General features: G+C 44.0%; 1 protein-coding gene across 1 annotated transcript in view; it reads left to right on the forward strand.

The window, feature by feature from the left end:
* The window catches only part of CC2D2A (coiled-coil and C2 domain containing 2A), a 91,012-nt gene that overhangs the window by 24,760 nt on the left and 52,981 nt on the right, over positions 1 to 13,271 (forward strand). The window contains exons 10-14 of the mRNA XM_054581952.1: positions 1,419 to 1,555; positions 2,173 to 2,304; positions 8,898 to 9,107; positions 10,089 to 10,195; positions 11,963 to 12,103. Of these exons, the coding sequence (XP_054437927.1) occupies positions 1,419 to 1,555; positions 2,173 to 2,304; positions 8,898 to 9,107; positions 10,089 to 10,195; positions 11,963 to 12,103 (727 nt within the window). The remainder of the gene's footprint in view (positions 1 to 1,418; positions 1,556 to 2,172; positions 2,305 to 8,897; positions 9,108 to 10,088; positions 10,196 to 11,962; positions 12,104 to 13,271) is intronic.

Consider the following 13,271-nt stretch of genomic DNA (forward strand, 5'->3'; position numbering starts at 1 on the left):
CGGCCTGAGTTGTTTTCTGTGGGTGGCTTTGGGATAGCGAGTGTCCAATGGAAAATTTGCGGGTTCATGCATTTCACATGGTTTAGAGTGAAATCATTATGAAACAAAAACAAGTCTCAACTTTTGATAATTAATTCCCAGATGACACCTCCCCCCTTTCCCCCAGGCCAGTGTCTGCAGGCTCCTCCTCTTCCGCCCCCTCGGCCACAGCGGCTGGGTCAGCTCCTTGTTTGTGTTTTTTCAGTTTCCTGGGGGAAGGGTCAGATTTCTTCCATTCGGGAAAGAGTTCCTTTTAGGGAACACGCCCTTTGACCCACGCACCCTTTGAGGTCCCCACCCACCTGGAGACAATTGTAATAGGATTGTGGTACCATTTGTTTAGGCTAAAATCTTCCTTCTGTCCTTTTAGTATCAGTCATGAACCCCACGTCTTAAATTTCTTTAAATCTTTTTACTTTTTCATTACAGTTGACATTCACTATTATCTTAGTACCAGGTGTCTCATTAGAATGAAAAATCTGCTGGGGACACCCCAGCGCGGAGGCCTCGGGGGCCCCACTCATTGAACTGACCCCGGCTCCCCTGGGACCTGCAAGGTCCCTGGCTCCCCCCTGCCCATGCAGAACCTTCTCTCCAGGCACGGCCCCTGCTCCCCACACCCCGCATGCTGGGCGTTCCTCTGTCCCCAAACACCGGCAGCTCTCAGTTCAGGCTGTCCCCTGGTGCGGAGACACTGGCTCCCTCTTCCTGCTCTGCCTTCAGGTGCCTGCCTTCCTTCACTGCTCTGTCTTGAGTTTATAACCCGCCCCCCGCCCCGCCATGTATTTTCTTCACCGCACTTACAACCCTCTGAAATGGTCTCCCTCTTGGTTTCCTGGTGCTGCCTGATGCCCCCACAGACTCCATGGTGCCTCCTGAGCAAGGGGCACAGGGAAGCTGTCCGCAAAGAGTTGTTCTGTGAACGAACCAAGGACAGGGCAGGGGAAGGAATGAGGTAATGGTTACTTACTCAAATACAAAGCATTTTAACTTACCAAGCAGTTCCTCATACTTCCCCTCATTGAATGCCCCCCAGCACCCAGTGAAGCAGATGCTATCACCCCTTCTGTGCAGAAGGGAGGCGCTGCAGGCGCGCCTGCCCCTGCTCCTTCTGCTGGCCGGCGGCCAAACTGGAGCTTTGGTTTGAATGCCAGGCTCCCCAGTCTGCATGCACACCGGTCACTTAGGTATTGGATTTTTTCATCACCCTACAACAAGATGAGGCAAGTCAACACATTCATTTCTCCTGAGTTCTGCTTCTAGAAATTAATTTGGAAAAATGTGCATTTTTCCAAGAACAGGAACGAGATCTCCAGGGAAGTGCAGTTTGCAGCGCTAGGCAGCACTAACGGCGCTGTGTTTGTGTGTGAACTCCGCAGTGCCCACGTACAAAAAGCTTCCCGAGAACGCGCAGCCCAGGTTCCTGGAGGACGAAGGCCTCTACGCCGGCACCAGGCCAGAGGTGCCACGCTCCGTGCAGAACACCGTGGAGGACAGGCTGCTCACGCAGGACCCCGTAAGCACGCAGGCCTGTGCCGTGGGCAGGCGGTGCCCGAGTGACACGGGGCTCCTCCCGTTTCCTGCCGGGGCAGTCATCACGCCCTCGGACTCACTTCCCCCTGAGGGTGTCGACACACAGCCGGCCAGCTTGTTTACGTTTCAGGTCTAGCGATCCTGAAACAGCAGAACCTCTCACTGCTCAAACCGGCTTCTGCCGGCGGATTGAGGCAAATGCTGAATCAGTGTTGGCAACCTTTTCCCCATTCACAGAAAGGGTTAAGGGTCCAAAGATAAAAAGGTTCTCAATTGTTTTTCTCCCCTGCCTTTTTCTCTTCAATTTTTTAATGAATAGAATATAAGATTTTCCATAGCCATCATTTAAGCTTTTTCTTAAGCTTTTTTTTTTCCCTGCCAGGGACCAGGGGTGAGGACCCTATCTTAAATTAATTGTGGGGGGCATTAGTGCAGACCCCACTTCTAAAGCAAACAGAGGCTTTAGAAGATCTACCGGGGAAGGGGGGAAGGACGTGAGAGGTATATGTTAACATAAAACTTCCCCATAAACACTGTTTATGTTGTAAACCATCTCTGTCCAGTTAGAAGAAAACGTCCTTCCCTCTGCTTCGTCCCCAGGACAGAAAGTGGTTCGGAGATGACGGCAGAATCCTAGCCCTGCCAAACCCCATCAAGCCGTTCCCTTCAAGGCCCCCAACGCTGACCCAGGAACAAGGCGTTAAGGCAGAACTTGAAACGCTGTATAAAAAGGTAAACCCTCCTCCTATATGTCGCACTTCGCTTGAAAGCGCTCTGCTCCTTGCATAGCTTGCAGTGCTGAATGTGTAACATTCGACCTTGATTTATTCTTCAAATAATTCACTATCTTACATGTAACGAACGAACAAACAGCAGACACGTTTACAGGTGAGGCTTCTGGGCTCCCCTAATCCCTTCTTCAACAAGGGGGGAGTAGACCAGGGAGGAATGGCTGAGTCAGTGTCTTCATTCGCATACCCAGGTTAGTTGCCCTTATTTTTCTTCTCTTCTTTCTCTCATCTTACGGACACCGCAAGGTGACTTCCCACTCGCTGTCTCTTCATTATATAACTAGAGGTTCTCTGTCCTTGCAAATCTTTTTTATTGTGTTTCCCAAAGCTGTGGCGCCTTGCCATCTGATTTGAGTCCTGGCACTAAACTCATCTGGAGGGAGAACCTGGCCCTGGGTTTCTCTGCCACAATTTCTTCACTTGTAAAGTGAGCATGATAATAGCATCTATCTCCTAGAATTGCTGTGCAGATTGGTTGGGATAATTCATTTAAGGGCTAAGAACAGAGCTCACTCAGTAAGTGCTGCCTAGTGTGTTGTATAGACGGAGTCTTCAGGTATAACTATAAATCTGTAACATTTAGGCACTGATAAAATAAAACAGAATGAGAGGATTTAATGATCGTTCTCTAAAGTGGGTAATGAACAGAGAAGACACAGGCTCAAGTCAAAGAATCTGCATGGAGTCAGCAGTTCTATTTAACAAGCTTGTGGCTTTGGGCGGGTCCCTGTACCTCTCTGGACCAGTGTCCCAGATTGAAAAATGATAATCTTCCCTAACTCACAGGATCGTTGTGGGTATTGAGATAAAGTGTATGTGCACCGCTTTTTCAAACTGTGAATTTTTATAAAACATTGTTAATTAGAGACAAGTGTTGATGCGTGTCTACTTCGGGCAGAAATGAGATCCTGGGAATAGATTACAAAACAAGCATAAACCCAAGTTCCAGTCCATGAGGGATTTATCATTGATTCGTTTGCATGACAAAGACACATGATATAATTAGTGATCAAGACAGTATCAACTTATACATCTATCTAATAATCCATCAGTCTATCTCTTCATCTATCCATCCAACATACAACACAGATATAATGAAGCACTAAATTATGGGTTACAATTAGAAAATAGAAAAATAATTACTGTGGGGAGTGGGGTATTGGAACCAATTAATCTTATCTGTCTCCTTGAGAAGGTCTGAACTAATGAGAAGTGCACAGGATCCGGAGGGGGACGCAGGTCCCAGGTGCACTCAGGGTAACGTTGGACGGCAGAACGCCACCTGGAACCAACACCAGACAGTCTAGCTGCTCCACCTGCCCTCAGTTATGTTCCCCACCTGACAGGCTGAGTGGCTAGAGAACCGCCCGTGAGCGCAGACGTGGAGTACGGAGGGGACCACAGGGCCAGTGGGCAGGCTCCCCAGGACAGAGCGAAGAGGGGGCAGCCAGCGGCCACCAGTCACTTTGCCCAGCAGAGGACCTGGACCAGTGGGTCTTGGGGTCTCCCTGCCTTGCCAATCAGACACATTCTTCTTTCTGTCTAGCCCGTGAGGATGGCAGACGGGGAGAGAGGCACAGAGGGCTCCCTCCCAGTAGTTTTGAGAGGGGAGATCTTCCTACCTTGCGGACAGAAATGAGAAAGTGGAGGAAGGGAACTGTCCCACCCGGAGGGCTGGTTGTCCAGCATCCCAGAGCGAAGGGAGCTAAGGAAATGAGCGATCCACAGGGGCCGCTGTCTTCCAAGGTCATTCCTTACAGGGCAGGCTTTGAACATGGCAAAGTATGAAGAATGCATTGGAGTGTTTAAGAAAGAAGCATGGCGTTTAAATCTGAGGGAAGTGGTATTACATCTCTCTCTCTCTCTATTTCTCCAAAACAAGTTACCTATTAAGTTTACTCTTGACTTGTATATCTGTCTTTTTAAAAAAAAAAAAAAAATGTGGTTATGGTGTCTTCCAGTGATTCAAAACACAATGCATTTCTTTCAGAATTAATGTTTTTATGATTTTATTTATTTACTAACTTTTACTGTTTGTTACATTTATTCAGGTCTGTCTCCTGTCAAAACCCATGTTTTTCTGGAGTTTTGATATGATGCAGAAGCAGAGAAATGAATAGGCAGAGATTGTTCCCTTCATAATTCTTAATCCATCTTCCTTCTCTCTCCTTTACGCCCCTGAGAGCGACTTAGGGTCAAAACCTGGGTCTAACTGTTCTCCTAACCCTCACACCCAGCAGGAAGCCTGACTCTGCAATCCAAGTGGGAATTGAATATCGGAAATAGACTTCACTGAGCTGACCATATCCAGAAGAAATTCCTTCTTTTCTATTCCTCCTCTCAGCTATCTCTGTCCTGCAAAACAGTAGCTTCCTAGGGCCTGGATTAATCCTGGCGTTCAAGAGATGGAAAACCAGCAGGCTAGGTCAGGAGGTGGGAATTCTTTGGACCCTTAGTGGAGCCTTGATGAATTTATGCCGCAGAGCTCTCGCGTCCAATACTAAGCAAACCCAGCAGGACTGACGGAAGCCCAGCCCCCCCGTTAGAGTCAAGCCTGGTTGTTTTTGGTTAAAAATACTCGACTGCTAATTCAAATGATAAACTGCGTGCACTCCAATTAGATCACTTAAGTGTTTTATTTGAAACAGAGTTGATATTCAGCCTTACCTCTTTGAACATTTTTCTAAATTACAGAGGGAAGGAAAAAGTTTTTAAAAGCGAAATATTCTGCTGTTCCTAAATTGAAATCCTTTTTTAGAGACCATTAAAGATTTAACAAAGGCAAAAAGAGGTTAGATATTGTGCAAGGAACAAAATTAAGCCGGAAAGGGGAAAGAATGCAACTTAATAACTCCTTAGAAGGAACTAATCCAAGGATAAAAAAACAAAAACGAGACATGGCAGGTAAAAGACAAGCAATATAAAATTCAGCTTGTCTAATCATGACAGCACAATAGGGCTAGAACTGTCGAAAGCAGTCCACACAGCCTCCCTCCTCCCGCCCTCCTCCTTTTCCTCCTCCTTTCTCTCCTTCACATTGTGTTCTTTCCATCCTTACCTGAAAGTCTACACAGCACAACTATGTCCTTAGTTGTGCTAAACTCTGGAAGTACAGGGGCAGGAGCATTCAAACATGGCGGCAGGGAGGCTTTGTCCGTAGTGTGAGAGGCTGCAATGTCTAGTGTTAAAGGCACTGTGATTAGAGGCCAGCCTGGCATTGCTGGAGGTATATGTGTAGGAGCCTCCTCTTTCCAAAACTGCTTACAAATGTGGGGATCTGGGGATAAATCATTAAACTGAAGGAGGGCTTTTAGGAGCCGGGGCCTCAGGCTCTGGGACCAGGGACCCAGTGCTAACAGGTCTCTATCCATCTCTCTTTTCTCTGGTTCTCCTTAAAGTTGGCTGGTTTCATGCTCTCCTGTCTCAGGGGGAGGCCAGAGTTCTCCATGTGTGAGGGAACATGACCTTCACAACCTAAGCTTAGCAACTCCAGAGGAAAAGCATCCTATTTCCCCCCAGGTTCACGTCATGAATACCAAGGACAAACTGGTCAGTTGTAAGTTGAACATATGCCCACCCCCTTCATAGCCTGGAGATGTGGCCAGGAGCTGGAGACTGAGAAAGATTCCCTGGAAAAACCAGAACAATGGCTATAGAATCTACTGCAGCTCTGGGCTGGATTCAGACTCTGTTGCTCCTATTTTCCCAGAGAAAATAGGAAAATGTAAATGATTATTCTTTATCTGCACAACTTTAATTTTTTCTTCTCCATTGGCATGCATCTCCGCACACGCTGAGAATGTCAGCAGATGATTCATATACACCATCTCTAGTGCATGCCAATGGATAACTTTGGTTTTCAGTTTCCAGTAAAAGACTGAAGGATGAGATTGATTTCAAAACTAAAATACTATGCCCTATAAATGGTATTTATTCTTGGGAGAAACTGTAGCTACTGTTTTCATGATAGTTCTCAATACACATGTATAAACAGATACAACAAGAAGACCAGGGGGTCCTTCTCTCCAACAGGAAGAGAATTGGGGTCTTTTGAGCAGTCTTACCCAGTGACCACCAAGAGCCCCGGAAGCTATTTTTACCTGATTGAGCTGAGCTTCAGGCAGTGACCACCAATAATTATCAGAACATGGGCTACTGCAGATTTGGTGAAGGAGACACAAAATAAAGGTGCCCCAGGTAACATTTCAAGTAATTAAAACGGCGTTGCCAACGGCAGTTCCTCCCCGAGAGGAGTGCAAGACGGAACCTGAGAGCCGCACCCTGAGGGATCGCCTTACCCAGCGGTAAAAGGGAGGCCCGGGCAAGACCCAGCAAGAGCAGGGCAAAGACGGAGGAGCAATGTTTTGTTGTGCATGTCTTTGTGAGCTGGGAATTTTTTAAGCAACCCAGGGAGTCCGGGCGATCGTGCGACACACAGCGACCGCATACAGATTAAAAACTTATAACCTGAATGCAGGTTATAATTGAATCCTTTTACCGGAATAAAAGGAAAAAAACGGGCCTTCCTGTTGCCATCTGAAGTGTAAGGATTTTATTGAGCAGATCTATGGCTATTGACGGCAACATACTCTGCTACGTTTATAATATACAAATTATTGGTAGAATATTATCCCTGTTGGATGGTCTTTCTGTCTGATAAATCCAAATGGAGATTAAATTCAGCATATGTCGGAAGACAAGGGCTGAGACACGGTCAGCCCTTTCCTGCTCAAGCCTGCCATGTTTGTAAAAACATCCCGGTTTACAACGACTTTTTTTTTTTTTAAACAAAAAAACCTGATAGTCTTTCATTAGAGACAGACTCAATGCTATTTTATAGGAGAAAACTTGTTGTTTAATTAAAATAAATGCAGGATACATCCTATTGAAGTCTTGCAGAAAATCATAAGTCCTAAATATACATTAATAGTCTACTAATCTAGGGGCGAAGGCAAAGTATGACATTAAATAGCTAAAAAAGAAATAAACTCATGTATTTTTACCAGTACAAAGCAGCCAACAGCACAACTCATGATACATTTACTGGTAAATAAAGACCTGTATGTATATGCTTTGCTGTAAATGCAAATACCAGTGCTATTTTGATGGCTAAGAATAATTGAAAAGCAGATCACACTGTGTAACTAATGTGAGTACATTTCTGTATATATTTACATGCATCTACATACATATACACATATACAATCTGGACCTCCCTTTTCTGTTCTTAGTCTGATAGGGGACAATATTAGAATCGTATGATCATAGGCTTCTAGGGTCCTCTCTTCTGGGATCCCAGCCTACCTCTGCACATCCCAGGCCTTATCCTTCCTGCCTCATGTGACAAAGACCAGATCTCAATCGTCCCTCTGACTCAATGGCTGCTTGAAGACTGGCCCGCTGCATTGCAGACGACCATCCATCTGCGTGGGATAAACGAGATGGTCCATGTGAACGAGCGATGTGAGGCCTCATGACCTACGAAGTGTGTGTCCGCAGCCTCCCATTTCTACAGAGGAAGAAATGGAGGCTCCAGGCTGTGTAGCGACCGACCGAGGCTCCAGAGCAAGTTCAAGTCAGAGCGAGAGGCTCCAAGGCTTCTCACCCCGTTCGGCATCTTCCCATGATACCATGAAGAGGGATTAAACAAAGGGATTAGTGGACATTACCCCCAATTGATGAAGGATAGACACTTCCATTCTCACTAGAGTTTGTGCAACTTCCATTTAACCTCAGAACTTATAAGTAATATGTTTATATTGTATTATATATGTATTATATATCTGGAAATATTGTCATTTTCCAGATAACATAAGTACCTTCCAAAAGCTCCATTCTGCAAAAAGAGAGGATCAAGTAATATGTTTCAAAGCTCACAATCCTGATCACAGTCAATATCCACATAAAAATGAAGACGCAAAATCAGAAAGGTCTCCCCACCTTGGAGCTCCCAACCTTAAAACCTAGATTCCCTCAAAAGCAGCAGTGATCGATGTGGCATATGTGAAAGATTTTATGATGTAAAAACAGAGATTTGTCTGACACTCTATATGCCAGTTCATCCAGGAAAGTCCCCAGGGAAATGTCCATTTCTGCTTTCCACACACTCAGTTTCTCTCTATCCCTCCTCCACGGTCACTTTGTGCATGAAGACTGTAACTATGACCCCAGTGATGATCAGTTTGGACAAAAATCTATGCTTCTCTTGTTAAAAGAATGTCAGGGCCATCAGCTACAAAACACAAGGAACAGGAGAGTCTGCAGGACAAGTATTAGGACTGACCCGGGAGGAAAAAATCCAAAAGACTGGAAACAAGATTACAATGGCTTCCTTTCTCACTCTTGTCTTTCATTTTACCTTTCAAGTGTTCAGAAAAGACCAGACCCATAAAACCTCCAGGAAATAGGAAACAGAGCCTCCTGGCTTGACCTCGTAGGAGGTATTTTGCATCCTACTGTCTTCCCATTGCTTGTTAGTGCATTACCTCATAAGTGCTGTAACTGTGTTCCTATATACTCTGCTCTCTTTGGCAGGCGGTCAGATATGTGCACAGAAGTCAACATATGATTGGATCTGGAGACCCTCCTGGAAATTTCCAACTGGACATTGATATTTCAGGGTTAATCTTCACTCATCATCCCTGTTTTAGCCGGGAGCATGTTTTGGCAGCCAGGCTGGCCCAGTTATATGACCAGTACCTTGCAAGACGCCAGAGGAACAAGGCGAAATTTCTCACCGATAAGGTACATTCTTCCACACTTATTACTGGTGGGGTTGGCTCTTCTGATGAACCCAAACAACAGAAGTACTTCCAGTGGCAAACACTCATGGGCCTCTTTCACGTGGTCCCTCTTTCTAGGACGTGAGATATGTTGTCATACCTAGAGGCAAAAGGAAGGGTATGGCAATGTACTTGAATGTGGGCGAATTCAGGGGCACACACTAGGCTTAAAGAAAAAGATTTGTGCCAACAGTGCACATGGTCTCACCTATCAGGGATGGGTGTTAGATGGAAGCTACTTGGCTGTGCCTTGCTTGTGTGACCCCAGATACTGAGATTGTTCAAGGCTTAAGAATCTCTCTGTCCTTAGAGACCTTCTCATTTTTATATGTAATCTCCCATAACGTGGTACCTAAACACATGCCAGTTGTTTCAACTGATGCTCAAAGAAATTGCCATCTGTTTTGAATTGGTTTCCAGTGTAATACTATCCCGTGGAATTTTCATAGAAAATTTTGACTATAGGCAATTTTAGTCTTATACCCTGACTTACATCTTAGTGCCCCCAAAAGGAGATGACTCCATGATACCTCTTTTTATGAGTCTCTATTTTATGATCTCTTCACATCACAAGAACACCACTGTATGTCAAACACCCAGAAAGGTCCACTTTTAGTCTTGAAAGAAACCTTGTTCCTGAGACACACAAACAAAAGTAATATTTCTCGTGAGCAGCTCAGTTATCTGGCCCACAGAACAAGGACGGACATGCAATGTTTTTTGTATTCCTTTTTTTATTTTCTTTAAAAATAGAAGGAACAGTTCTTCATCAAAGTTCATGTTGGTGAAAACCTGGGGACAGCCGAATGCTTGGACATCCACTCACAGGACAGGTCCTCTGGGTCACTTAGTGGGTGGATCATTTCGTTGGTAGGTCCAGGCACTCTAATTGCAGCTGGGAGGAGAATGTCTAATTCAAAACTTGTGTCCATATCTTTTTAAGCTCCAAGCTCTAAGAAATGCTGTTCAGACAGGCCTTGATCCAGCAACAACTCAAAAGTCTGTTGATTTAACCCAAAAAGCCATCAATGGGTATAAATCTGAAATTCGGTGAGTCAAGTCTGTAACTTCTGCTTTTCTTTTCCTGTTTGATACATACTTGTTGAGAGCTTTTTTCCCAGAGTTTTTCTGAATACACTCAATGCATGTGAAATTAAGCCAAAAGAAGCAATGAGATAGATCCATCATGTTAACGCCAAATTTGAAAGCCAACAAAAGAATGAGGATGTAGGATGTTGTAACTCGTACACTCTGCTGATGTAAACGAATGTTGTTACAGCCTCCACTTCAGGGAATAACCTGGCCATAGACAAGAAAAATGTTGAAATGCCGGTTGGCTAGGACTCAGCACTTCCGCTTCAGACGTGTGCAATCCAAGAAACCCCGTGCACCGTTTACAAAATCAGAAACCAGAAATAACCTTAGAGCCATGAACACATCTGCGGGAGTCTTACGCTGAATGCAGTCCGCAGTCGAAATCACTAGATTAGATCTGCATGTATCACTATGGTAACACAAGGTTGAATGTAAAAATCCAGGAGCAAGAGGACACTAGCTGTGTGATACAGAAACCTACAGAACACCTGAGACGGTACTCATCTATATTAGGTACATACAGGCAGCACACATGGATGGAAGAGGCACACGCCAGCTAGTAAATGATAGGAACCAGGATTTAAACCTGGGCAATCTGGTTCCAACGTCTGTGCCCCTAACGACACACTTACTGCTCCTCAGGGGGAATGCTTCTTGTTCTAGTTCACTGCTTTCCTGCTTTTCCAAGGTCTTCAGAGAGTCCCAAACCTTGGCTACCCAACTGCTAATGGGCTGCCATCTTCCGCCCTCTTCCTTCTCCACAGCCACCGGTCCAATGAGTGGATACCTAGCCCTCTGTGCATCTCTGTGCCATCCACAGACTCAGTCATTACAAATCCATCCTCCAGGTTCAGGCCTTCCTCCTGGAGTTCAGGGGGCACTTATTCATGAAAACTACCTCCAGTTGCCTGAGATACTCTCTTAGGCAAACCTCACATTGTATGTAGTAGTCGTTTGTCTGTCTCCCGTGCTAAACCTTTGAGGACAGACACTTTCTGTCTCCTAGATGCTTTCAAATTCCTTGGCCTGACACCTGGTACTTGCACAAAAAAAAATAAATTGTCTAATTTATTAATGAATGACATAATAGAATATATTTGGGTTCTGGACTGGGCTGTTGTTCATGGAGAGGGCTTAACGTAAGGCACTAGATAATTGCCAAACCCTTTAAGTAGTGGGAATGAAAATGGAAGCATTTCCAACAATGTCTCTTCCAAGGTGGCCAAAAATACTGTTACTCCAGTTAGCTCTAAAAACTTGGCAAGGCATACAGCAACATGCCTTCGTCTCCTAACGGGAAAACCTGTGATTTGTGTTAACAGAGACTTGAATATATTTGTTGTTAATTGGGACGGCAACATACTCTGCTACGTTTATAATAATTTAGCCCATGAGAACTGCGTTAACTGAGCCCTTTATTTTTATAGAGTCCATGGTGGCGATTTAAGAGTACTTTGTTATTAACAATAATTCTAAAAGGTAATTTAGTTACATTGAAGTCAGATTTACCTAGCGAAAACAAAATCAAATAACCTCGCAAAACAGATCGACATCCTATTGTCTTCAAATTTGCATTCGTATTTTTGGTTTCCTAGTGCTTAAGAAATATTGTAGCTCTTAAATTAAATATACAATCACTATACCATTATTCATTGCTTTAATTTGCAAACACACCTAAATACTTTGTAATATTTATATATACCCACCTATTATATCTTGTAGGCAAACAAGAAAACTCCGTGACGCTGAACAAGAAAAAGATCGAACGTTGCTTAAGACCATCATAAAAGTTTGGAAAGAAATGAAGTCCCTTCGAGAGTTCCAGCGGTTTACAAATACACCTTTGAAACTTGTTTTGAGAAAGTAGGCTTTTTTTCAAAAAATTTTTTATTGGGTCATATCATGCATAGAGAAAAACATATAAAACATGGATACAGTTTTAAAAAAATCATTACAAAAAAATACTTACAAATGAACGACCGTGAAACCACTTACCAGGTTAAGAAATAGAACCTGGAGGCCCCCACATTCCAACCCCAATAATATCCCCTTCCCCACTAAAGTGACCATATTCTGGGCTTCTGTGATCAGTGTTTCCTTACTTTTATTTATAGCTTTGTCATCGATGTATAATCCCCAGGAACATATATTCGTTGACTTTTCCATAAATAAAAGTATATAGTGTGTATTCTTTAATGAATACACACTTGTTTTTTTTTCTTCAATACTATGTGAGATTCAGCTACATTATGGCACATAGCTATAGTTTATTTGCTCTATGATTCTTCATTATATGAATATTACAAAATTCATCCATTTTACCTGTTGGTAGACTGTGGAGTTGACTCCATTTTTCAACTGTTACAAACAGCACTTCTGTAGAAACGTTTGTATACATGTCTTTTAGGGGGTGCCTAAGTTTTCCAGAAGTATACCTGGAAGTGGAATTGTCAGGTCCTAAGAGAAGCAGTTCACCAGATATTTGCAGGCTGCCTCCAAACATCTTTCCAGAGTGGCTGAGCCATCTACACTCTGACCGGTGACCTGTAGGCCCATGTCACCCATGTGACCTTTATTGCCTGGTCTTGTCAAACATGAACATTGCGCCAGTCTGAGGATAGCATGTTCTAATTTTTGTTTCCCATACATGGATTGGCCATTTTGATTTCTTCTTTTATGAAGTGTCTGTTCAAGGCTTGTGTCGATTTTTGAACTGGATGTTTGGTCTTTTTATCTTTTTCATGATTTGGAGGAGTTCGGCTGCATGCAGGTAGCCTCTCCCATCTGAACTTGCCTTTTTACTCTCTTTTTGCTGCTTTTTGATGAATAGAAATCCTTAATTGTAAAAAGAATATATTACTCTTTTCGTTTATGATTGGTGCCTTCTGTATCGGCTGAAGAAGCCCTCTCCCGAATCATGCAGATAGCCTATACGGTCCACATATTGTCCCCTACAGTCTTTACAGCTTGATCTTTCACATCCACCTCTACTCCACCTGGAATTAGCCTGGGCACGGTGTGGAGACAGGGT

This window comes from Pteronotus mesoamericanus, unplaced genomic scaffold, assembly GCF_021234165.1.
Source record: "Pteronotus mesoamericanus isolate MK-2021 breed Mesoamerican mustached bat unplaced genomic scaffold, CSHL_Meso_final contig_68, whole genome shotgun sequence".
Lineage (NCBI taxonomy): Eukaryota > Metazoa > Chordata > Mammalia > Chiroptera > Mormoopidae > Pteronotus > Pteronotus mesoamericanus.